Here is a 23,792-nt window from a genome sequence, read left to right as displayed (position 1 = left end):
GGCTGTGCCTCTGGAGGCGTACAAATGCATAGAGTGGTGGTTAAATTCTTGGGCCCGACAGTCAGACAGGTCTGGGTTCAGACCCTGTCCTTCCCGGTAATTAGCTATGTGGCTTAAGCAAATTGCTTAATCTCACCAAGCGTCCTTTATAATGTAAAATGCCAACAGTGTGAGAACCTACCTCATAGGTGGATTCGAGGGTTTAATGAGACAACGCCTGTAAAGCAATGTGGACACAGTAGACGGATGACCAACTTGTCCCAGTTTCCTGGGACTTCCTGGGTTTTAACACTGCAAGTCCTGCATCCTGGGGAACCCCTTCAGTCCTGGGGAAACAAGGAGAGTTTGGTTACTTGACACAGTAGGCACTCTGTAAACGTGGCTAACATCATTCTCATGATAAACACAGAAACACATGCACACATACACTCATACACAGACACTATATTAGCTGTTGTCCAAACAAGGGAACTGGCCTGGAGCCTTCATGCTTCCATCAAGCACCTGCCCAGAACACAAACATTTCTGAGACTCATGATGAGCATTACGTAGTACCAAGTACTTCCGTTTCTCTTACCTCTTCCTTAAAGCTGGGCTTTCCATACTTTCAGAATAAACTTGAGACTCCTCATTCCTTACATTTGCACTCTTTACCATAAGGTATATATAGTTTCAAATAGTGTTTGGAATAAATGAGCCAGTGACAGGGTTTGAGATTTTAGACAGAAATGGGGTTATTACCAGACTTCCTAGAATAGTGCATGGAATCCCATGTCCCACAAAAAACCCAGCAGCTGTAACCCAACAAAGTAAAGAACTAGAAAAGGCATGGTATGATGCTCATCGCATGTCTCCTACTCACTTGTGTGTGTGTGTATGTGTGTGTGAGTAGGAGACATGCTTCTGTCTGAAATTCTGTGTGCTTTAAGTCCACCTGTGTTTAAAAACATCAAACCAATAATTACAGCTTCCATTTATTGCTCTATACTAGCTTCTGGCACTGTGCTAAGCACTTAATGAGCAAGTCTTTCCAAATCTTCTCAACAATGCAGAAGATAAATACAATTATTCCAAGTTTTATGACTGCGGAAACTGAGGAACAGGGTGGTTAAGTAATTTGCCCATAGTCACACAGCTAGGTCAGGGGTAAAGCTGGAACTTGAACCTGATTATGGAATCTGCTCCATGGCTTTAGCCAAAGCCTACATGTAGTCTGAAGAAAGATAGAAAATAAGTATCTGTCAAAGAGAATGAAAATTCCATCATCTCTCCCTGCCTCAGGCCACTTCACTTGCACCAGAACCTTTTGCTGACTTCATCAGTTCAATAATTTCCAAGCAAGGATGTGGGCCTCAAATCCCTTAATCAACTTTAAGTATATAGGGTTGCCAGATAAAACACAGTTGCCCAGTTAAATTAGATTTTCAAGTAAACAACATTTTTTTGGTATAAGTATGTCCCATTCAATATTTGGGACATTCTTATACTAAAAAGTTATCTGTTGCTCACCTGGAATTCAAATTGGACTGGGTGCCCCATATCTTTATTTGCTAAATCTGGCAATACGGGGAGAAGAGGTCAGCTAGGTTCTAGACTGTCCTCATCTATGTGGTGTTAACAGCTTAGATCTCCACCTGCTGCTGGAAATTTTTGCACATTTCGTATTCAGCGTCCAGTGCTTCTGGCAGATCTTTTCTGAGGCTTGAAACAATTGCTTAGTCAGGTTAAGTAACTGTGGAAAAGTGCACATGGATTTATTGACCCATTAAATGGTCAGCAAGAGCCAAGTCCTTGTGCTACAGAGCAGATGCTAAGGTTCCCACCGTCAGGGAATATGTAAGGTAGAAGAAGAGGCAGCCAATACAGGAGGAAAAGCAAAATCTGGCTGGCTGCACAAAAATGCCAGAGGTGGAATGAATTAGAGGATTCGCAGAGGCACCCCTAGAGGGCACCCTTGAACAAAATTTCCAGTGGAAGCCCCAGTTCAGATTTCCAAAGCAACACCCAGCAGAGACGGAAGGTTGCAACGCTTCGTTCTAAACAAAACCAAACAAAACAAACAAAACAAACAAAACAAAACAGTCCTTTCCTGAGTCCTTTCCTACTGCAGCTGGAAAAAAAGCATGAAACCAGATAGGACTGCCTGAAACATAAGAATTTAGGGACACTTTTCTGTCCATGTCTTCCTATCTTTGCCATTAGCTTCCCCTTTCTTGGCAGTTGCAGAGTTAGAGCAGGATTCCTTATCTTACTATCCCCCAGCTTATGTCTCTACCCACCAGCCTGATTATTTCCAGAAATATTAGTTGGTGGAAGTAATACATCATTGTGGGGGGGTGGGCAAAATTGGTGAAGGAAGTCAAAACATACAGACTTCCAGTTATAAAATGTCACAAGGATGTAATGTACAGCATGGTAACTATAGTTAACACTGCATTTCAATATTTGAAAGTTACTAAGAGAGTAAATCTTAAAAGTTCTCATCACAAGAAAAAAAATTCTGTAATTATATATGGTGACAGATGTTAACTAGGCTTCTTGTGATTATTTTGCAATATACCCAAATACCAAATCATCACGTTATACTTGTACACCTGAAACTAATACAAAGTTATATGTCAAGTATACCGCAATAAAAAAGAAAAAAAGAAAAATAAACCAAGCAGCCTTTAAAAGACACAGGAAAAAGAAATAGCAATACATTAAATATTTTTGAGCCCCTCCGATGTTCCAGACAGGTGCTACATTCTTTACAGCCAGTACTGCACTAGTCCTCACTACGACCCCGTGATAGCTTTTCTCTTTCCTAAAGAGTTATCTTCCAGGTCGCAATGGACACAGGTCACAGAGGAGAGAGAGGTCAACACAGGTCCCTGGATGAAAGGGGCCTGAGAACTGTGCAGTAGCAGGCCAGTCTTCAAGTCTATCCCTCCATTTTACAGATGAAGCTGAAGCTCAGAGAGGTAACTCATCCAGGGTCACACAGCAAGAGTGTGACCTGGTACCAGAGCCCAGGACTGCCTGGCCTCCAGTCCATGGTCTTCACCAGTACGCTCTATGGCAACTGTTCTCAACCCAGACAACTGGGGACACCTGCCAGTGTTTGGGGACATTTTTAGTTGTCTTCAGGGAAGGAAAGTACCACTGGTCTCCAGTGGGTAGAGGCCAGGGATGTGGCTAAACATCCCACAATGCACAGCACGGCCCCGTTAGCACAGAATTTTCCCGCCCAAAACGTCAGTAGCGCTGCCCATTGAGAAACCCAGCTGTGTGGGCTGGAATTGGGGTCAGGGAACATGTGCTCTGGCTCTGACTTGAAATCAAAGGATTTGGGGTTAGACTTTTTCATTTAGAAAATGGTGCTACTAATCTAACCGGTCTTTAAGGACCGCACAGGCTCAAGACATTTGCAATTGGTTGAACTAATGGTTGAAGTAATGGTTGAAACCTTCCAGTCAAGGTCGTACCTCATCACTTGTCTGTCCTGAGTTCCAAGGGTAGTTCCAGAAGAGTCGCTTCAGGGTATTTAGGCCGGGGAAGCCCTAAGACCCTGTGACCACCTTTCTTTGACACCTGTCTCTGAGGGGACCCGGGCACTCGCACTCCAAGCCAATAGTGTAGGAAAGGCAGCTGTTTTTGAGCCTTAGTTTCCTCACATATTCCTTACTCTGCCCCTGTCTTGTCGGGGAGGCTCCCAAAGGCTGAGGGGACCGCGCACTTTCAAATGCCGCCGCGACGCCGGGGGTGGGGGCGGTGGGGGCGGTGCCGGGTGTGCGCCTGGGCACGGTCCTTCCGGCCGCCGGGTGGCAAAGCGGGGCGGAGGGGCGGGGCCACAGCCGAGGGGCGGAGGAAGGCGGCCGGCGGGGGTGCGGGGATGCAGGCGGAGGGGAGGGGAGGGGAGGGGAAGGCGCCGGCTCCGCTCGGGACCCCGCCCCGCCCCGCCGCGCTTTCCTTCCTCCTGCTCTCGCCTCGCTCTGCTCCGCCCGCTCTACTCTGCGGCCGCCGGAACCAGGTGAGCGCTGGCAGCTCTGGAGCGAGGGGCCCGGGTGCCCCGGCTGGCCGGACCCCCCCTCACCCGGCGGGACTAATGGAGGAGCGCGGGGACGGTGGTGTGAGAGGATAGTCGGTGCCCCACGGCTGAAGCCGTCAGCCCGCCGTTTGTTAATAAGGGGAGCCTCATCTCTCCGAGCCCCTGGGAAGGCTGGGAGCACGCGCGCGCACACACTGATACTACCGACGGCCACATTTGGTAAACGGGCTTCCATCCCCATCCCATGCCGTAGACCCTGCCCCTTGTTGGGAAACCTGGTTGGGGAGTCTCCAAACTCTCTCCTTAGAACTAATGAAAATGGGTGCTTTCCTCCCTACCGGGTTCCTCTTCTCTACACTGAACCCGCCTCTCCCGTCACTGGAGAGAGGAGCGCTCCCAGTACCAAAGGTGGATTCTTCTCAAATTAACAACAGGGTACTCGACTCCCCCTGAGCTCCCATTTCTCAGCCTCGGTGCCTTTTCGGGCGCCCAGCCCCCTCTCTACTTGCATCACCCTCTTTTCCGCTCCCCTTAGATCCGGAGAAACTGGGCGCCTGCCCCTTTTCGAGTCTTCGAAGGCTGAGAGACTGGAACCAGATGGGAAAGAGGAGGCCTGGATAGGCCCGAAGCGACCCGCGGAGGCTTCCTCCTGCGTGGGTGGGGTGCGAGTCCTCCCCCTCCCGCGTGGGGTGCGACTCCCCCCACCCCGGCTGCAACATTCTGGGTTTCCGTTTGCCGTGGAAGAGCCGGGGGCTTTTGGTAGGGGAGGGTACCGTGGAAGGGGCGGGGCGGGGCGGGGCGGCTGGTATTCTCGCGGCTCAGCCCGGAAAACGCGGAGAAGGCGGGGAACTTCGTGTGCTGCGCGATCCTCCTTCCTCCGGAGGCTTCTCGGTGCCTGGGGAGGCCCCTCCAAGGAGTAAGTGACTAGAGGGTCTGGGGCTGGCCAGGTGGATGTATTTGGCGGCTGTGGCCCATAGCATTCTGCCCACGCTCGGCTCCATTGGCCTCCCCAAACCGGTCTGGGTGGCCCTGGGGTTTCTAAGGCCCTGGGAGCTGGGCTTGTTTCTGCCTGTTGCAGATTTGAGGTTGGGGAATTGAGCACTGGGAGTATCACAAGTTCAAGTCTGTGCTCGCTGCAGCTTCAGAGATAGAATATGGGGTGGAGGTACTAGTCCTCGCTCGTCCAAGGGGTTCGTGTTTCACAAAAGGGATTGTAGCAGAGAATCTTTAGCCGGGATGATTAAAATGTGCTTTAATTTGTTACTGGACCCTGTAGATATTAGGAAATACCTCCTCCCAACTCATAATTAGCGTGTGGGATATTCAGTATGGTAAATAAGTATGAGTTATCTCAGTTAATTTTGTCCATCGTGACAGAATCTTTTTGGTATTTGTGCTTTAGATCAGGAGATCAGTTGTAAAGGAAAACGGGAAAAGGTATCTCCGTGTCCAGCTGTACAGTTGTTGTTCTGAGAAATCTAAGAACAATATATTTGTGTATATGAGAATCAAAAAGGGTTTTAAAGCTAGACACCTAACTTAACAAATATCTTTTATTAAAAATAAATAATAATGAGAGATTGAGAAAGTCCTGAAATTCTAGTCTGTTGAATCACAGGGTATAATTGGGGCAAAGCCTGTCCCCAGGCTCCTGTCTTGTTAAGAAGAGACTTACACACAAGTAAATAGAGCGTAATTTTTGGCACAATGTAATTGGGAACTAAACTGTTTATTGTGGGTAGTAAATAAAGAAATTGGCCGCTATTACTTGTTTGAGAAAGGTTTTCTGGGGGAAAAAAAGGCACTGGGACTTGAAATAGTGTAGTCAGCTTTCTTACTTTCTGCCATACTCTTTTCAGCGTTAGTCAGGCTAAAAAAATAAACATAAGCTGTCAGAGATAATACCATTAACATTTTGTTATATGTCTTAGATCTTTTATTTTACTATGAGTATATATATAAAATATATAAGTATACATATATAGTTTATAATATGGATATATACATGAGATATGTAACAGTGTGTAGTATTTGATAATTTTTTCACATAGGTATTTTTATTTCACTAAATAAATATCTACATTATCAATGGCTATACAGTACTTTATTGTATGAATTTATCATTATTTAACATATTTCCTATTAATGGACAGTTAGCTTCTTTCCATTGTTTTGCTATTTCTTATGTATTATGAACAGAGATGTACTGCACATCCTTTTGATATGTTTTTATAGACCTGTTCGATTATTTCCTTTGGGTTCCTGGAAAATAAATTGTTGGATCAAGGTGTGTATAATTTGAAATTTTGATAGATATAACCAAGTTATCCTCCACCTGCATGCCCACCATCAGTGTGTGAGGATAATAAAAGCTCTTGTGGGGCCAGCTGAGTGAAGACCACTAATGGTTGAAAATGCTTTTCATTTCCTGCAGTGACAGCAAGAAACAAGGTAACATGAGAGATTTGACTGGGCCCTGCGCTGAAGAGCTTACTGGTAGAATTAATCCCTAAAGAGACTGAAGTGGGTTTCAGGATGGCGAAAGAGGAGCCCCCGAGTACTTCAAAGGACTTGCAGGAGCTGCAGAAGAAGCTGTCTTTGCTGATAGAGTCTGTCCAGAATAACCCAAAGGTCAGTTTCCAATCAGCATAGAATGGAAAAATCCAAACAGAACACTAGCTTAAACACCATGGGAAGTTATTTCTCTCTCAAGTAGAAGAGATTTGGACATAGGTCAGGAATCTTTCTAACTCACCACCTTGTAATGTCTAAGTTGTAACCTTAAAACTTGTTGTTCATGGTGGCTGCTAGAGCATCAGCCATTGTATCCACATTCCATGCAGTAGGATGTTGAGGTGGGTGGGGAAGAAAGACTTGCAGGCCACCTCTAATTTAAGGAGACTTCCTGAAAGTCACACATGCACAAACTTCCACTTACATCTCATAGACCAAAATTTAGTCTCATGATCACCCCTTGTAGAAAATACAGTTCTTTTGCTGGAAATAGAGGCAACTCTCAGTCTGTGCCACAGATACCATCCGTTTTTTGTTTTGTTGTTAATTTTGACCTGTTACCCTGAAAATGAGAGACTAAAGTCTGCTTTAAGATTTGAGTCCAGTTTTCCACTAGGAACCCATTGTCCAATAGAAATAGGACATAAGCCACATTAATAAGGTAAAAAGAAGCAGGTGAAATTAATTTTAATAGTATATTTTATTGAACCAAATATATTTTAAATATTTCAGCATATAATCATTAGAAAAATATTAATGAAAAAAGTTACTGACAGGTACTAAGTCTTCGGAAAACAGCATGTATTATTTTTACAGCACATTTCCGTTTGAACTAGCTGCCTTTCAAGTGTTCAGTAGCCATTCAGTGGCGCTGTGTCTTGAGAGAGTATATTCTGCTTTCTTGCATTTTTGTCTTTATTACTTTCTTCTATATGCCTTTCAGCATTTTTTTCAGGGAAAACAATGACAGCTCTCAGATATTATTAACATATTATTATATGACCTGTAGACTTTTTTTCTGTGCAATATACCCATAAAATACATATATATGTAACTAAGTGAACTGGTTTGTGATCTTTTTTTTTTTTTCCTTTTGTATTGGACAGCAGAGTCCCACCAGGGTCTGTTCAAAGAGCCACCACTTTGCAGTCTGGAGCAATATATACTATAGAGACCTTTCCTGAACTCATCCCAAAATGCTCCTGGCACCGTTTGTGGGTTTAGCTAGCTATTTTTAACTTGGACAAGCAGCCTTCCAGTCAGCAGGCTGAGACTCTTGTTATTAAAAGTTAGCTCAGTAAGAAAGGTCTTCCTACTCATCTACATGTACAGTTAATTCTCATTGTATGTGTTAGTTATCTTTTCTCAGGTCACCTCAAACACTAAATTAGCATGTACTGAACCATGGCTCCTATGGGAAATGCAGGATTAGGTTCTGGCAAACTTCTGGTCGCAACGTTTCATCAGCTAATCAAACCATAACCTGTTTTGTGTGTGTTTTTGTTTAAAGTCACCCTTATTCAATATATGTTGTTGATTCATTACCATTGAACTCTAGGCCAACAGCCTGGACTATAAAGGCAACTGTAACTCTTGTCTGAATAAAGCCTGTCTAATACATGTATTTTCTCTCTAAGGCATGTCACAGTGCCTTCTTTTACTTAGGAACACTAGACAGTACTGCTGCACGTGGGTGCCATTTTAAGTGACAAAATCACCACCAAACAAACCCTAAGTCTGCAAAAAAACAAAAAAAAAAAGATGGCATTAAATAAACCATGAAAAGGACAGTTGTATAGAGAGCTGAAACAAGAAGGCAGAGTATTACCCAGTGTGACCTCAGCTGGGAACATTGTGTGTCAGATGGCTCCTGTTTTTCACTGCTACATGCACATCCATGAAAGCACCCCAAGGGTTGATTTGGGGGTTAATCAACTTTAGTAGGTGAATTCACAAATATGGCATTTGCAAACAATAGGGACTGACTCTGCTTTAACTTTGAGCACTTGCTGTATGCCAAGCCCTGTGCTAGGCATTTGGCATGTCTTAACTTACTTAATGTTCACATCTACCTTCTAAGGTAGGCATTTCAAAGCATAAGAACTCTGGCTTTTTGGCATTTCTTTGGTTTTTTCACCTTAGATCCTTAGCCACGGTCATTGGAATAGGATTGGGCTAGATAACTTCCAGGGCAGCCGACTCCCAGAGGGATGGGACAGGACAGGTCAACAGTTGGCTCAGCCCTGATGTTCTTCACATGGTCTTAAGGTAGAGTAGTTTCTTTCAAATTTTTTGATTAATTGAATTAATTAATAGTAATTGTGTTAACTGAATAGAGTGGCATTGGCAGAAAAAGGAAAGCAATTCACCTGTAAATCCATGGCTAACAAATCCAGTGGTAGTATCATCATTATTGTTATTATTGTTTGTAATTTTATTGAAGTTGAGTTGACTTACAATGTTGTGTTTGTTTCTGGTATACAGCATAGTGATTCAGTTATACATACACACACACACACACACACATATATATCTTCTTTTTCATATCATTTTCATTATAGGTTATTACAAGCTATTGAATATAGTTCCCTGTGCTATCCAGTAGGACCTTGTTGTTTATCTATTTTATATATAGTAGTTTGTATCTGCTAATCCCAAACTCCTAATTTATCCTTCCTCCCTTTCCTCTTTGTTAACCATAAGTTTGTTTTCTATGTCTGTGAGTCTGTTTCTGTTTTGTAAATAAGTTCATTTGTGTCTGTTTTTTTAAGATTCCACATATAAGTGATATCATACACTTTCTTTTTCTGACTTACTTCACTTAGAATGACAATCTCCAGGTCTATCCATGTTGCAGCAAATGAAACAAACTGGTCCGAGCAGGGCCATCCTCCCTAGGGGAAGACAGTTGGGGGACTTAATTGTCTGCATCTTAAATTGGTCTCTTTGCCTATTCTATTTTTTGGTTGTAGGGCCCAGATTTAGAAGAGGCTAAGAAAATGTTAGATTCCTTAAGGACTGGAGGTAGACCATTCCTGCTTTCCTTCTTTGGGATCCCCATGCCAGACTGGTCCCAGGTCCTGTTGGTTTTTCTTTCATCATTCATACTGCATCCCCTCATCCTCTTCCCTTTCTGTCATCAGCCTAGTTTTGACCATTGATAATATCTCTGGCTGGTTTCCCTGCGAATCTTCCTCATTGCCTCTTGTACAGGACTGCCATGTTCGTCTTTTTAAAATTTCTTTGATTGTATCACAGGCCTGCTCAAATACTATCAGTTTGCTTCTTGGTTTTTTTCCTAGCTAAAGTTTGAGTGAGTGCTTTCCAATGGAAATATTATGTGAGCCACATACAGTTTTAAATTTCCTAGTAGTCATATTTAAAATGTAAAAAGAAACATATGAAGTTAATTTTAGTAATTTATTTTATGTAACCCAGTATATCCAAAACCATATAATTTCAACATGTATTCAACATTAAAAAATCATGGACGAGATATTTTACATTCTCTTTTTTAAGACACTGAGTGCACATCTCAGTTCAAATGTTGATTTTTCCATAGGAAAATACTTGGTCTCTCTTCAGATTTCATAAAATTTATAATTGAAGAACTTATTTGAAACATACCCAACTTATTTGAAACATATCTAAAATATTTCCAATGACTGAATCAAACATCAGGTTTTAAATTTAAATTAAATTAAGCATCTAGTTCATCGGTCACACTAGCTGCCTTTCAAGTGCTCAGTACCACTTGTGGCTACTGTGCTGCACAGTCTGGGGGTAAAGTCATAAGCCTGGCATTCTGGTGTTCCAGCCTCATCGACTCCTCCCCTGTGGTTTCTGGGCCCCTTGATGATAAGGATCAGAGAGAACAGTTCAGTTCGTAAGATGACACCTGGGGGTTTACTAAGGATACATGTGGACTTGAGCTGGAAAGCAGTCAAGACCTGAGACAGCTCGAGGGACCAGCCCCACTCCCGTGGCCACTCTGTCTCTCACTGGCAGCCTCCCTAACGGTAAGGTCTCCCTGGGTTCTGATACTAGAGTATGCAAGCTGGACATTCCCTACTCAGAGCTGATTCCCGGTGCAGTCACCTCTGGCTAGAGAAACTGAACAGCCAAGTTCCAGATAGCTTGTCAGAAGGGAGTAGCTGGAGGCAGTGTAGCCAGTGGGCATTCTGTTGTTTTGTGGCTGGGCAGGAAGTGAAGTTGTCAATCCTGAGCCCCAAGACAATAGCAGTGGCTTCTTGGAATGGCCTTTTCTAGTTGAGCAGGATGAGTCATGTGCTTTGTCACCATCAACCTGAGTTACAAGACCCTCCTGCCTTCCAACGTGCCCCCAGATTCGTCTATTTGAATCACTTCAGTGAACAGCTCTTTCTAGTGGCACTTGTGATCACTATAACTTAAATTACACCTTCATTTCAGCTGCTGGCCCTCGAGGCCCTAAGGAATGAGACATGAGAAGGACCAGTTTTGAGGGGGGGGGGAAGTTCTGGAATGATGGAACCTTTCAAGGGAATGGGAACCAGCATGCCAGCACTGAGGAGAGAGACAGCATGGGGCCTGAGAGGAGGGGGAAAGCCCATCCTTGTGAGATTGTCTTGGGCCAGCTCTGTATTAAACCAGCACCCCCTCAGCCTTGAGCCAGCTCCAAAAATCCTTTTGCCTGGCGAAGGAAGATAACCTCTTTATTAATGCAGCGTAAGCTTGCAGTAGTCATCAGGTTATGGCCTGACTGTAGTATCCAGGTTGATGACATAAAAGTGTTTTCTCCTAATGAAGTGGCAGCCATCACAAACATCTGACATCTAGAGCAGAAAGATTTAGCTCTGAATGCCTAGGTTTTGCCACTTGGAAGCCATGTGACTCTAGATGAGTCATTTTGCCCCACTGTTTCTCAAACTTTAATGTGCGTACGTATAGATCATCTGATGATGTCATTAAAAAGCAGAATCTGATTTGCTCCAGGCCTGGGGTAGGGCCCAAGAGACCACATTTCTAACAAGCTCCCCGGTGATGCCAAGCAGCTTGGACCTAACCTCTCTGTACGTCAGTGGCCTCAGCTGTGAAGTAGGCCTCCAGCTGTACGCGCATTACGTCAGCACACAGATGCTGGGGGTGCCTTCTGAGAGGGCGTGTCCCTGGGTCTCTCCTTCTTTTGCAAGACTTGAGGTTGGGTGGGGCCCTCTGTCCACCACCGCCTGAAGGTGTTGCTGGGGTGACTCATGTCTTGGGAGGATTGTTATTGCCGACTTGTTACTTAGGAGCCTTCCAGCTTCACCACCTTGGCTTGTACCTCCTGTGGCTTGGGCGGATCCATCAGCCTGGGGCTCAGACGTGACACTCAGTCCTTCTCTTCTCCTTTGCCCGCAGGTGGTTGCCTTCCTGAAGTCTCCGGTGGGTCAGTACCTGGACAGGCATCCTTTCCTGACGCTCACCTTGCTGGTGTTTGTTGCTGTGTCGGCTGTTCCTGTTGGCTTCTTCCTGCTCCTCGTGGTGCTCACCTCCCTGGCTGCTTTTGTGGGAGTCATATTGCTGGAAGGTACCCTACTCAGTTACCCCCCTGGAAAATGACTCACTTTGGAGGACAGTATTTATTGAGCATCTGTCGCTCTTACCGAAAGTTCCTGTTCTTGTCAAAAGCACATCAACCAAGACATCTTGTCAGAGTAGTTAAAACATGGACTCTGGGGTCTGTATGAGAATCCCACCTCGGGGGAGGGTGCAGCTCAAGTGGTAGAGTGCATGCTTAGCATGCACAAGGTCCTGGGTTCAATCCCCAGTACCTCCTCGAAAAAATAAATAAATAAACCTAATTACCAACCCCCCCCAAAAAGAATCCCACCTCCACCAGCGTGATTTTGGACAAGTTATTTACCTTCTCTGAGCTTTGAATTCCTCATGTGTGAAATAGGGATGTAACAATACTATCTCAAAGGGTTGTGAGGATTGAAATTTACAGTTCCATAAAGTGCTTAGCACAATCCATGGCACAGTGTGGCTTCTCCATGATTGCTAACTATTGTCACTAAGCAGAGAAACCATTCACTCCACAGCTAATTATTGAGCACCTATTGCATGCCAGGTGCCTTGCTGTGTACTGAGGTTCCCCCTTCTCTACCTTTTCCCCTGAAGTCCCACTGCCAGTTACCAACTTCTCCCAGTGTTGCTGGGTTAAATTAACTGATAAAGCAAATCTGATTGCCTCAGTTTGCTTTTTCAAATCAGATCACACTCCACAAAGAGATGGTTACCATCTGCTCAGGTGATCACCTGTGGCCCATTCAGTGGCTTCCCAGAGCTAAGAGCACCCAGGGTTGCTTCCCTGCCCAGGGGATCATGGCCAAGACCGTTTACACTTGAAGGAGAAGGCAGGCATGGTAGGTAGGTGAGCCAAATACAGTGTGGCACAGTGGTTGTTCAGTAAAAACTGAGGGATAGATGGGCGAAAGATGAATGAGTATGACAATAAAAGTAAACTTAGAGAGAAATGAGGGAGCCAGTGCATTTTGGTGGTATCATGCAACGCTTTACAGAAGGCAGGACTTTAAAGGTATGTAACAGCTTTGTCTCAGGGTGAGCAAGGAAGGGCTTTGTAGACAGGAGGAACAGCACGTGCAAAGCTGTCCCCCTTTAGAGCGGTGGTTCCGGAACTTGAGTGCACATAAATCTCACTTGCTTTTTTGAACATACAGATTTCCATTTCTCATCCAGAGGTTGTCATTTAGCAGGTCCGGAGTGGGGTCCAGAAATGCAAATGTTAAACAAGGCTCCACGATGCATCTGATGCCGATACAGGTGGTTGTTGCCCATCTGTTGAGAAATACTGATCTAGGATTCTGTAAATCTTTATGAAAAGACAGCACATCTGGTTATGTACTCTGCTTTCCTTCCTTTCCAGGGTGCATCCCTGAAACTGTCACTGTGGAGCACTGGGCCGTTTGACCACTCGCGAGGCGGGGGGAAAGGTGTCTGCTCTGCAGCATTTCCCATGTTACTAGTTCTATGGAAAGAGGAATTTTGTTATGAGGGAGGCAAGGGAAAGTGTGCTGGGCGGACAGACACTACCACCGTCTGTCCCATACATGACAGCCATTTAATTGTCATGGCAACATTTAGAGGTAGTTACTATATTCTTTTTACAGATGAGTTAAACAAAAGCTCCAAGAGGCCCAACGCCACACCATAAGTGACTTAACTAGGGTCAGACTCATTCATGTGTACTGTGGAAGTGCATGCTCTTTCCAGTGTACCTTTTACTGTTTTTGCCCCAGACCCCATATTATGAAAAATGTATTTTCTCTGCACTTATTAGATGATAATGCATTCACATTCCCATTAAAAATTATTTAAGGTTGGGTAAAATGACCAATCAGACCTTATGGTTACTGTGTGATATTTGCCAGGCTGGGTTGTAAAGGGCCTCGTCAAAACTTACGTTTAGATTTTACTTTATTTAGCCTGCATAGTCTTTATTCCCATGTAAATTCTAGAACTGGTTAGGCAGTTTGAAACACTGGACGTGATTTACCTCCCCCGTTACTGCCTCCGCTGACTCCTTCTATAGAATTCCTTTGGGAGACCATCCCTGACCTTCAGGATGAGGGGGTTTCACATTCAAACACCCATGAGCAAGATGGGTAACAAAAGTGAGCAAAGCGATCTGGAAACGGTACAGTTGGGAACAGTACAGTTGGGCCTGGAGGAAACTGGAGGGCCAGCCAGCAGCAGCCAGGCCATGATGACCCTCACCTGGGCATTGAGAGTACCTCCTTTTTAAGTGATGCCAGAAGTCTGGGTTTTTATGGGAAATCTCACTTGAAACATCTGAATCAATCATTTTAAACCCAGTGGTGCAGGGTCTGGCGTTTTCAGTCTGTTTTAGCTGAATGGCTCTTTTGACCGTGCTCTCTTCCAGGACTGGTCATCTCTGTGGGCGGCCTTTCACTGCTTTGTGTCCTCTGTGGCTTGGGCTTCGTGTCGCTTGCCTTGTCGGGGATAATCATAGTGTCTTATGTGGTGGTCTCCAGCCTCATCAGCTACTGGTTTTCTCCCAGGTAAGTACCTGTCAGTGCAATCATTTTATCTTTTCCATTTGTGGGGGATGTTCACAAATAATACCCTAACTCTAGTCAGTGTCTAGCTGCAAAACTGTAAGAGGCAGATGTTTCTCATAGTTACCCAAACACATCGGACATCAAATGGGAATTTACAGTGGTGTTTCAAACAAACCCTATTGCTACCATCATCCACCACACATGTGATAACTCATTTGTTGTCATGGCAGCTCTATGAGGCAGTTATTATTGATCCCTTTTCAAAAATATCCACTTAACTTAACAAAAATTCAAATTAAGGTGTTTTTTGTAGCAGTCAGGGAGCAACAGGAAGAACAGTGAACTACCGTCCTACTCAGCATGCATGTACCCCAGGCTGGTACAGGAGCTGTGGCTCTGCCGTTCCCAGTCTGTCTTGATGCTCTCTACTCTTCTCATATTTGAATATATGGATTTTGTCCCCACGTTGTGGCTCGTAAATTCCAGCTATTTCATCTGGGGCCTCCACTGAAGGGACAGTGATCCATTTAAACACTGGAGGAATAACCAGCTGTGTTGAAATTAATGAAAGAAAGTGTGTTTGTCTATAATGGGCTGCCCTCCAACGGGATTTTTAGAGGTGATTTTTTTTTTTTTTTTATGTTTGATTTTTGTTCTTTTGTACTTGTTGAGTTTAGAGTCTTAAGCACTCTTTTGTGCTTCCTTTAAGCTCTTGCTGAATTGGTGACAGTGGCTACTACTCACTGGGCACTTGCTCTGTGCCAAGGACTCTCTGATGCACTTTCCAGGCCGTAGCTCCTGTAATACACCCTGGGGGGCAGTTATTAGGGCCCGTTCTGTGAGAAGGAAAATGAAGCTGAGTCCCAAAAGAGGATGGCAGAGAAAGGACTTGTTAAATCCAGGTCTGTTAACTCCAGAACCTCTTAACCAAGACACAGAGTAACTCTAAAACAGGGATTGGGGAACAATTGCTTTAAGGAGCCAGACAGTAAATATTTTAGATTTTGTAGACTGTGTTTTGTAGACTGTCTCTGCTGGAGCCACTCAGCTTTGCTGCTGGAGCGTGAAAGCACATAGACGTTAAGCAAACAAATGAGTGTGGCTGTGTTCCAATAAAATTTTATTTGCAAAAATAGAAGCCTGGATTTGGCCCTAGGGCCATGGTTTTGCCAACCCTCGCTTTAAAAGAACCGATGTGCTGAATTTTGATTTTTTGCAGAGTAGCCATTGAACTTCTTGCCCAAAAGGTTATCCTTTTGTTACTCGTATGTTGAAAAATAAATGTGAAGTGGGTATAATTTAAAATTGCTCAGGGGTGGTTCTCATAGGATTGCTTAACTGATATCCTTGAAATCATGTTCCGCTTCTTATAAATTGTCTTGATCACTGTCAGTCTTAAAGGAGATAAAAGGAGAAATATTGGCCTGTTTGGCTTATTGAGGCTGATGCTTCTGAGCCAGACTCCCTCCCTGCCTCTGAATCCTGTGCTACAACTATTGTACAGCAAGTAGCAGAGTCTGAATATCTATTTCTCAGTGAAGAGATGGAAAAGATCCAAGATTTGTTCTTGATCTCCTTACCCTCCCATTCTCCTCCCAGCCAAGGCACTCACACCCATTTTTTCACTAGGGCAAGTGTTCTCAAGCTCTTTGTTCTCAGTATCCATTTACCTTCTTAAAAATTATTGAGACTTCCAAAGAGTTTCTGTTTATGTGGTTTCCGTGTATTGATAATTACTCCAATGGAAGTAACAACAGAAATTTGAAAAACATTTGTTTACTTAAAAAGAACAATATTGTCTGTTGATATGTATTTTTATGAAAAGTAACTATTTTCCAATATAAAATGAAATGTGTGAGTGGCACTGTTTTACGTTTTGCAAATACCTTTAATGTCTGCCTTATTAGACATCAGCCGGGTTCTCCTTTGTGCATCTGGGTTCATTCAGTTGTGATATGTAACTTTAGTCGAAGTATTTTAAGACCCAGCCTCACAAATGTGTGGTTGGGAAAGAGAGGAAAGCTTTTTCAGATGATTATGAATGTTCTTTGATAGTACACCAAAAATCAACGAGTGGTAGTTTCTTAAAGGTTAATTGAAAGTGAACTTTTTATACTTTGTAATATTAAAATTCACTGGTCTATCTTGTACTTCTAATAGATCTTTACCCAGAATTTTGACTTCATGCTCTGGTCATTTGGAGAATATTGGTTCATTGAGTCATGCAGATCTTCCAAATATACTGTGAAAAATTCCTGTTCTTTCCTAGGACTGCCCTCGCTTCCTACCCCAGCTGACCTCGTTGGCTAGAATTTTGGCAGATGGCCACTCTAAGCTGGAAGGGAGGCTGGCAAATGGACTGTTGAACTATCTCAGCTTCTGTGGTATAAACCCCCAAGGAGAAGGGCCTTGAGATGTGGTTGGTCAGCCAAGCTCTGGTGTGTGCTATAGTTTTCCACCGGGGGCATCAGTGTTAGCAAGGCTATTTGAAATTCAGAGAGAACCCATAGATTCTCCATTTCACTTCCCTCTGAAACCTACCATCACAGGGACTAAAAAGGACAGATCTGTTTCTCTTCCTTTTACCACCTCTCTCCCTTCTGATGAAGATGTGAAGAAATGGGCAGTTAATTGGAATTTGAAGTAACGGGTCTGAATCCCAGCTGTGCCATTTTTTTAACTATGTGATCTTGAACAAACTATTCGGAGTCTCTGTTCTCGTTTTCTTTCATTGGAAAATGGGGCTACTCCTTGCTCTGCCTTTCTCACTGGATTGTTGTGAGGACACAGACAATTGGGGAAAAGGCAATATCCAAAATAGAACAGGGGAAAGAGATTGTAACCTCTCCTCTTAACCCAGTCATTTTAGCGTAGCCCCAAATCTGGTGTGGTTGCAAGAAGCAGCCAAAAATAAACCAACAAAGAATGTCACATATTCAGCCATCCACTCTCTCAACATTTCTCTTTAAAGAGGGCTTAGAGCTAATCATTTCTTATTGTTACCAAACAGGCTGTTGACACAACACAACTCCAGTGGCAACTGTCAGCTGGCCATGAAGTCTGCAGACTTGGAGGGGCTCTTCCGGGAATAACCAGCTGAACAGAAACAAAGCCTTTTTCCAAGCACCTCTGGAAAGCTGTTGGATCACTCTCACCCCTTGGGATCATGGCTCAGGAGGGACTGGGTGGTCAAGCACTTCCCGGAGGTGTCCTCTAGCTCTTTCACTGATTTGTAGGGTCTTGCAGTGGTTAGTTTTGGGGATCTTGTTGCTCTTGTGTGAGTCCCATCAGCTGACCCACCCTCACATGGAGAATCAGTGGAGAACTATGATGGCTCAGCGGCTCCCGCCTCTCGCCTCCTCCTCCCCAAAGATGCAGACCTGACCGGGGCAGGGTCCTGAGCCTCCAGAGGCCTGCAGCTTGACCCAGAGACTCAGATCTTGTATCTGAGGGCTCAGTTTGGGACAACTATGGATTGTTTTTCCTTTTCCTCCCTCCTTTCCTTCCTTCTTTCCTTCCTTCCTTCCTTCCTTCCTTCCTTCCTTCCTTACTTCCCTTCCTTTCCTCCCTGTCCTTTCTTTCTTCTTATTTCTTCACTCATTTGAAACAAGATGTGGGGAAAAACAATCCAAAACAGAACAAGCTTTTCTGCCTTACTAGCTTTTTATCAGAAAGACCAACAGCATTTGGGAATAATGGCCTTTCAGACAAAGTTGGAAAATAGAGTCCAAACTTAACTTTATGGCCAAGAGCATTTTTTCCCTAAATTTAAAAGTATGGTTTCCACTGTTGAGCACTGTTAAGTACTGCTCTTACCCTTTAAAATATTTGCACTTGATATTTCTGTATATAGTTTTAAGGAACTTATCTTGTTAAGCCATTTCTTCAAAAGTCCTATGAAAATGCTAAAGGACTACACAGATTTTTAAAGTCCTGTGGGGTTTCTACTTTAGTGGTTTATTTGCTGTGGTATTTTATTAAATATTTATTTGGATGAGCTTTTTTTCTATACTCTTTACTTCCCCCCTGCCCCCACTCCAGACAGACATCAGATTCATTTATTCCTTCTGTGTCAATTTCACAGCAGATCCTGGGTAATGAGGCTTTTTTTAGTTGCTGGTGATAGAACTCAAAATAGCTTTAAAAAAAAAAATAGAGGTAGAGAGGGAGGGATTCATTTCACTGAACTATAAAACCAAGAGGTAGATCTCTGGGCACTGCTGGATCCAGGGGCTCAAGTGCTGTCGTGAGGCATTTCTCATCATTGCTTTTCTCAGTGTGAGCTGCTTTTTCCGGCTGGCCCTCCTCACGTGGAGGTCGCTGCAGCAGCTCTAATTTTACATCAGCCTATGTCAGGAGGCTGCTCTCTTCCAACAGTACATTCAGAATTTCTGGGTTTGGCTCTTATTGGCCAGACTTGGGTCATGTGAACAGCCCCAAACCAATCACAGTGGCCACGGGGATGGAATGTGCTGATAGGTCAGGGCTGGGACATGTGTACATTGGGGAACCAGGGGAGGGGATGGGTCAGTCCCACTGGTCCTGCATAGCTGGGGGTGCAGGAGCACATGGAGATGGGAGGAGGGTCCCAAAGGAACGTCACAAGAAAAGGAAATACGTGCTGGGCAGACAAAAGCAAATAACGTGCTGTTTGCTACAGGAGAACATAAAGGCCTTAACTGGGTACTCAAACTTTCCGCATCCCGTGACAGTTAGCCACACCTGTCACCAAACTGTCCTTCACCTATTAGAGAACAAGAGTTGCCCATTCCTGCCAATACATGTGGGTATTAATATTAACAGTTACTGTCGAGTGACTGTTTCTTTCTTACGTGCACATGTCTGCTGTTAGCCGTCTATGCTAAATACACTGCTGAGTTCTGAGGCTTCAATAATGAAGAATGAAAAGCCCCCGGACCTGAAGTTTACTTTCTCATGCAGGAGTCACTTAACAAGTGTGTTAGTTTTCTATTGTTGCATAACAGTTTACAAAGCACATGTTTGCTACCCTACATTTTCGGAGTGTTGGGAGCACAGGCCTGGCTTAGCTGAGTCCTTTACAAGACTGCAATCACTTTGCTGCCAGGGCTGGGTTCTCACCGGAGTCTAAGCCAGGGGAAGATCCACATCTAAGCTCACATGGTCACTGGCAGCATCCATTTCCTTGCAGGATTTGGGACTGAGGACCTCAGTCCCTCTAATATAGCAACTCAAAGCCTGGCAGCTTGCTTCTTCAGAGCCACCAAGGGGGAGGATCTCTTAGCGAGATGGACATTACATTTTTATAACACATAATCACGTATGCATAGTCACATACATCCTGTCACTTTTCACCCTATTCTGTGGTTTAGAAGCATCAGGTCCCACTCAGGAGGAGGGGATCACACGGGAATGTGTACCACAGGTGGGGATCATGGGCTCCACCTTGAAATATACCTGCTACAATAAGTAAACAAAATATTAGATTATGGCAACTGCATTGAAGACAGTAGAAGGATGATAAATAACTGGCAGGCCACCTCATCCACAGCAACACAGAAGCCCCGAGACTGGGAGGAGCTTAGTGTGTTTAAGGAAAAGAAGTGGTATCAGTGTGACTGGGCTGGGTGAGCAAAGGGTAAGTGGAGGAGAGACAGGAGCCCATCATGCAGGACCTCATAGGGTAAGACGTTCACACAAAGAGCAAAGGGAAGACAACGAAGAATTTTACACTTTATGTTAAGAGGGATATAATTAGACTTAAATTTTTAAAGATCACTTGTGGCCAATGGATTAGGAGTCAAAAGGCCAGTTAGGAGGTCTGCAGAGGTCCAGAGCAGAGGCTGGTGTGACTCACTAGGGTGGAGATAAGGGACACCTTCCTTATTTGGAGGGCCAGCAGCATTTGGTGACGGATGATGGTATGTGGGTAGTGACGGAAAGGGGGACACAAGGATGGCACCTAAATTTTTTTAAATTGAAGTATAGTCAGTTACAATGTGTCAATTTCTGGTGTACAGCAAAATGTTATCAGTCATGCATATATATATATATGTGTATGTGTGTATATATACATACATTCTTTTTCATATACTTTTTCATTAAAGGTTATTACAAGATATTGAATATAGTTCCCTGTGCTATACAGAAGAAATTTATTTTTTAATCTATTTCTACATATAGTGGTTATCATTTGCAAATCTCAAACTCCCAAATTTATCCCTTCCCACCCCCTTTCCCCTGGTAACCATAAGATTGTTTACTGTGTCTGCGAGTCTGTTTCTGTTTTGTAGATGAGTTCATTAGTGTCCTCTTTTTTCTTTTTTTTTAGATTCCACATATGAGTGATATCATACCGTATTTCTCTTTCTGGCTTACTTCTCTTAGAATGATGAACTCCCGATCCATCCATCTTGCTGCAAATGGCAATATTTTATTCTTTACTTTGAGTCTGTGAGGTCAGTGACACTATTTTCTGAGTTGGGGGCTGGATGAATATTCAAAATCTGCTTTGCTCATATTAAGTCAGATATGCCTTTTTGACACCAAGAGGATGTGTGAAGTGGACATTGGCCTAGAGAGTAGGTCTGGGCTGGGGTTATAAAATTTGAGAGTATTTTCACTGCTAAGAGCTTTAAAGAGCCTTCTTGTGGCATGCTCTCCTGACAGTAGCCAAGAGATCATTGTAAAACATATTTCTGATCACGTGAACATCCTTGCTTCAAACTCTGCAAAGTGCAAGGTGCTTTCCCACAGCACTTAAACGTGCTAACTCTTTCCTTTCATGGATGAGACCCATCACAACAAGCTGCCCCTGCTGGCTTCTCATTTTTCATATTCCATTAGCCTTGGAATTTTCGAGGTGAAACCAAGGTTCAGAGCTGAAATGATTTATCAGTTCTGCCAAGAAACCTGACATCTAAATCAAAGCTTGCAATTCAGGTTCTGTCTGTCACACTGCCTGCAGCCTAAGGACTTTGCTGGTCAAATGAAGTAAAATAATGTACAAATCCAGCATAGTGCCTGCCACAGAATAGGCCCGTAAAGAATAGTCATCAAAATGCACAGTTCATCATCACTGAAAACGGAGGGAACAGGAACTTGTAAAAATCCTACTGTTTGCCAAGCTTGGAGTAACATTAGGACTCCCTGGTCATTCAAAAGTGGAGATGTAAGATTAACCATGGGGAATATAGTCAATAATATTGAATTAGCTTTGTATGGTGACAGATGGTAACTGGACTTATTGTGATGACCATTTCATAGCGTACGTAGACTTGAATCATGGATGTACACCTGAAACTAATATACTATTATTTGTCAATAATTCGGTTAAAAAAAAGTATTGTTGGCCTTTTAGGCACAGTCCAATGTGTGGCTTATTTGGAAAGGTAATTGATCCTTAAAATATGAAAACTGTGACTTAGTACAATCAGAACGTTAATTTATCCGTATGACGGTAAGTGTTTGTTTTTGCCTTGTGTTAGGTGCTGTCTTAATCCTTTACTTGAATCCACGTCTTCAGTCAGTCCTCACTACCACTCATTTTAGAGGTGAGGCTGAAAAACTGAGGGCTGAAATTGCCTAAGTGCGTGCAGAAGCAGACATGGGATTCAAGCCCAGCTTGCCTGACTGAAAAACCCACCCATGTAACCAGTGAGCTGTTAAATGTTAACACCTCCACCTGCCTTTAAGGCTTGAGCCCGGACCCATGTCCCAGTAAGTGTTGTCTGCGACTGTTGCCGTAACCTTTGTTGCTTTATCAGGTAACCCTGGGGGATCACCATTTTCATAAAACGGGAGTGTGAACGGTGGGGTCTACTTAGAGTTGTGCACACAGAAGTACTGTTTCAACCACCTCCTCTGCGTGGCTTCTGTTGTCTGCTCCACACAGAACAGGAGATTCAGCCCGGGTGTCATCACAGCCTGGTGAGACATGATCAGGTGTGAGTTGTCACAAGGTTGAGAATGGCTAACCATAAGGTACTTCACTTATATGCTGCTGTTTCCTCGAGTGGGAGGTAAAAGCTAGAAAGTGCTTAATTTCTGAGCCAGTAGAGGGCACTCATATCCATGTGATCTGAAGGTGGCCCAGCTGAGAAGCCACAGACAGCACTGAGAGCAGGAAGAAGCTTTAGAGGAGTGTGCTTCTTAAGATACTAATTACTATATATAAAATAGATAAATGATGAGTTCATACTGTACAGCACAGGGAACTCTATTCGATATCTTGCAGTGACCTATAATGAAAAAATATGAAAATGAGTATGTGTATGTGTATGTATGACTGGGACATTATGCTGTACACCAGAAATTGACACAACGTTGTAAACTGTACTTCAATTAAAAAAAAAAGTTAATGTGCATGCCTACAAGGGGTTAAAAGGCAGATTCTGAGTCTGTAGGTCTGGAGCAGGACTTGAGTTTCTGCATGACTTAGCTCCTGGTGAAGCTGTTACTGAACTAGTTTTGTTTGCCTGACAAGCGCTGAGGTTTGCAGCAGAGAAAGGGTTTATTCACAAGGCAGTCAAGCGAGGAAACAGGAGAACGAGATTCAGGTCCGCCTCCTGGAAGGCAAGAGGCTTGGGATGTTTATGGGTGGAGAGTGTAAGGTGGTCAGAGGTGCAGGGGAAGGTGATTGCAGGTGGGAAAAAGGCGAGGTAATCGCTGTTCTGCACAGGTGTATCTGAGTTACATGCTTCTTCATGGGACACACGTTCAGAAAATGGCAGAATTTGCATAATCTAAGGGTGCAGTTTTTGACCTCTGACGTCAAAATGTCACCCATCAGACGTTGGCGTAGGCCCAGTTTTATGGCTGGTGGTCTCAACCGGTTTGAACTGGGCAAGACTAGCTCCATGTTCCTTAAAAACAACCTAAGCAACCGTTACTATAGCAACCCATACATCAGAGGTGTTATCTATAGGGGGCGGTTAAAGGAGTCTTATATATATATAGTTCAAGCTACGTGAAGTTTGGAGGGTATGCAATTTGTAAAACAATTAAAGCAAGCTTGGTCAGTGAAGGCAGTTTACAGGATATTATTTATTAAGCAAGTTATAGTTTAAGGGATCTAACTGATGACTGCCCTCGGTTTCAGAGCCTTCCACAGACCACGCCTTGAGTAGCAAGGTAATAGATGCTCTCTCTAGTCCTCTCTACAGCTGGTACACCCGAGGCACAGAGAAGGGGTGCACACTGTACGT

At 43.8% G+C, this 23,792-nt stretch overlaps 2 protein-coding genes across 5 annotated transcripts in view; one reads left to right on the top strand and one right to left on the bottom strand.

The window, feature by feature from the left end:
- Positions 1-3,717, bottom strand: part of DNAH3 (dynein axonemal heavy chain 3) — a 150,436-nt gene extending 146,719 nt beyond the window's left edge. The window contains 2 exon segments of the mRNA XM_032460908.1: positions 182-326; positions 3,468-3,717. The gene's annotated coding sequence lies outside the window, so the exon portion shown is untranslated.
- Positions 3,718-3,868: 151 nt separating this feature from the next.
- TMEM159 (transmembrane protein 159) lies at positions 3,869-18,606 on the top strand. Of its 4 annotated transcripts, none has more exons than XM_032460905.1 (6): positions 3,869-4,012; positions 4,566-4,789; positions 6,465-6,661; positions 11,924-12,092; positions 14,469-14,607; positions 17,618-18,606. In XM_032460905.1, the coding sequence occupies exons 3-6, from the start codon at positions 6,566-6,568 to the stop codon at positions 17,697-17,699; spliced, it is 486 nt and encodes a 161-aa protein (XP_032316796.1). In that variant the 5' UTR covers positions 3,869-4,012; positions 4,566-4,789; positions 6,465-6,565; the 3' UTR covers positions 17,700-18,606. The 4 variants fall into 4 exon arrangements, with proteins under 4 accessions (XP_032316796.1, XP_032316798.1, XP_032316797.1 ...); XM_032460907.1 differs by lacking the exon at positions 17,618-18,606 and adding an exon at positions 16,877-17,609; XM_032460906.1 differs by lacking the exon at positions 3,869-4,012 and adding an exon at positions 4,034-4,249.
- Positions 18,607-23,792: the final 5,186 nt, after the last annotated feature.

Source organism: Camelus ferus, chromosome 18 (assembly GCF_009834535.1).
Source record: "Camelus ferus isolate YT-003-E chromosome 18, BCGSAC_Cfer_1.0, whole genome shotgun sequence".
Classification (NCBI taxonomy): domain Eukaryota; kingdom Metazoa; phylum Chordata; class Mammalia; order Artiodactyla; family Camelidae; genus Camelus; species Camelus ferus.
The sequence above is the reverse complement of the archived record's forward strand: the minus strand, read 5'-3'. Positions and strand labels throughout refer to the sequence as shown.

Bases quoted from the DNA above. Each gene is read 5' to 3' on its own strand.
- TMEM159 (XM_032460905.1), top strand. From the start codon at position 6,566: ATGGCGAAAGAGGAGCCCCCGAGTACTTCAAAGGACTTGCAGGAGCTG. The intron at 12,093-14,468 runs GTACCCTACTCA...GCTCTCTTCCAG, and splicing joins GGGAGTCATATTGCTGGAAG to GACTGGTCATCTCTGTGGGC. The intron at 14,608-17,617 runs GTAAGTACCTGT...GTTACCAAACAG, and splicing joins AGCTACTGGTTTTCTCCCAG to GCTGTTGACACAACACAACT.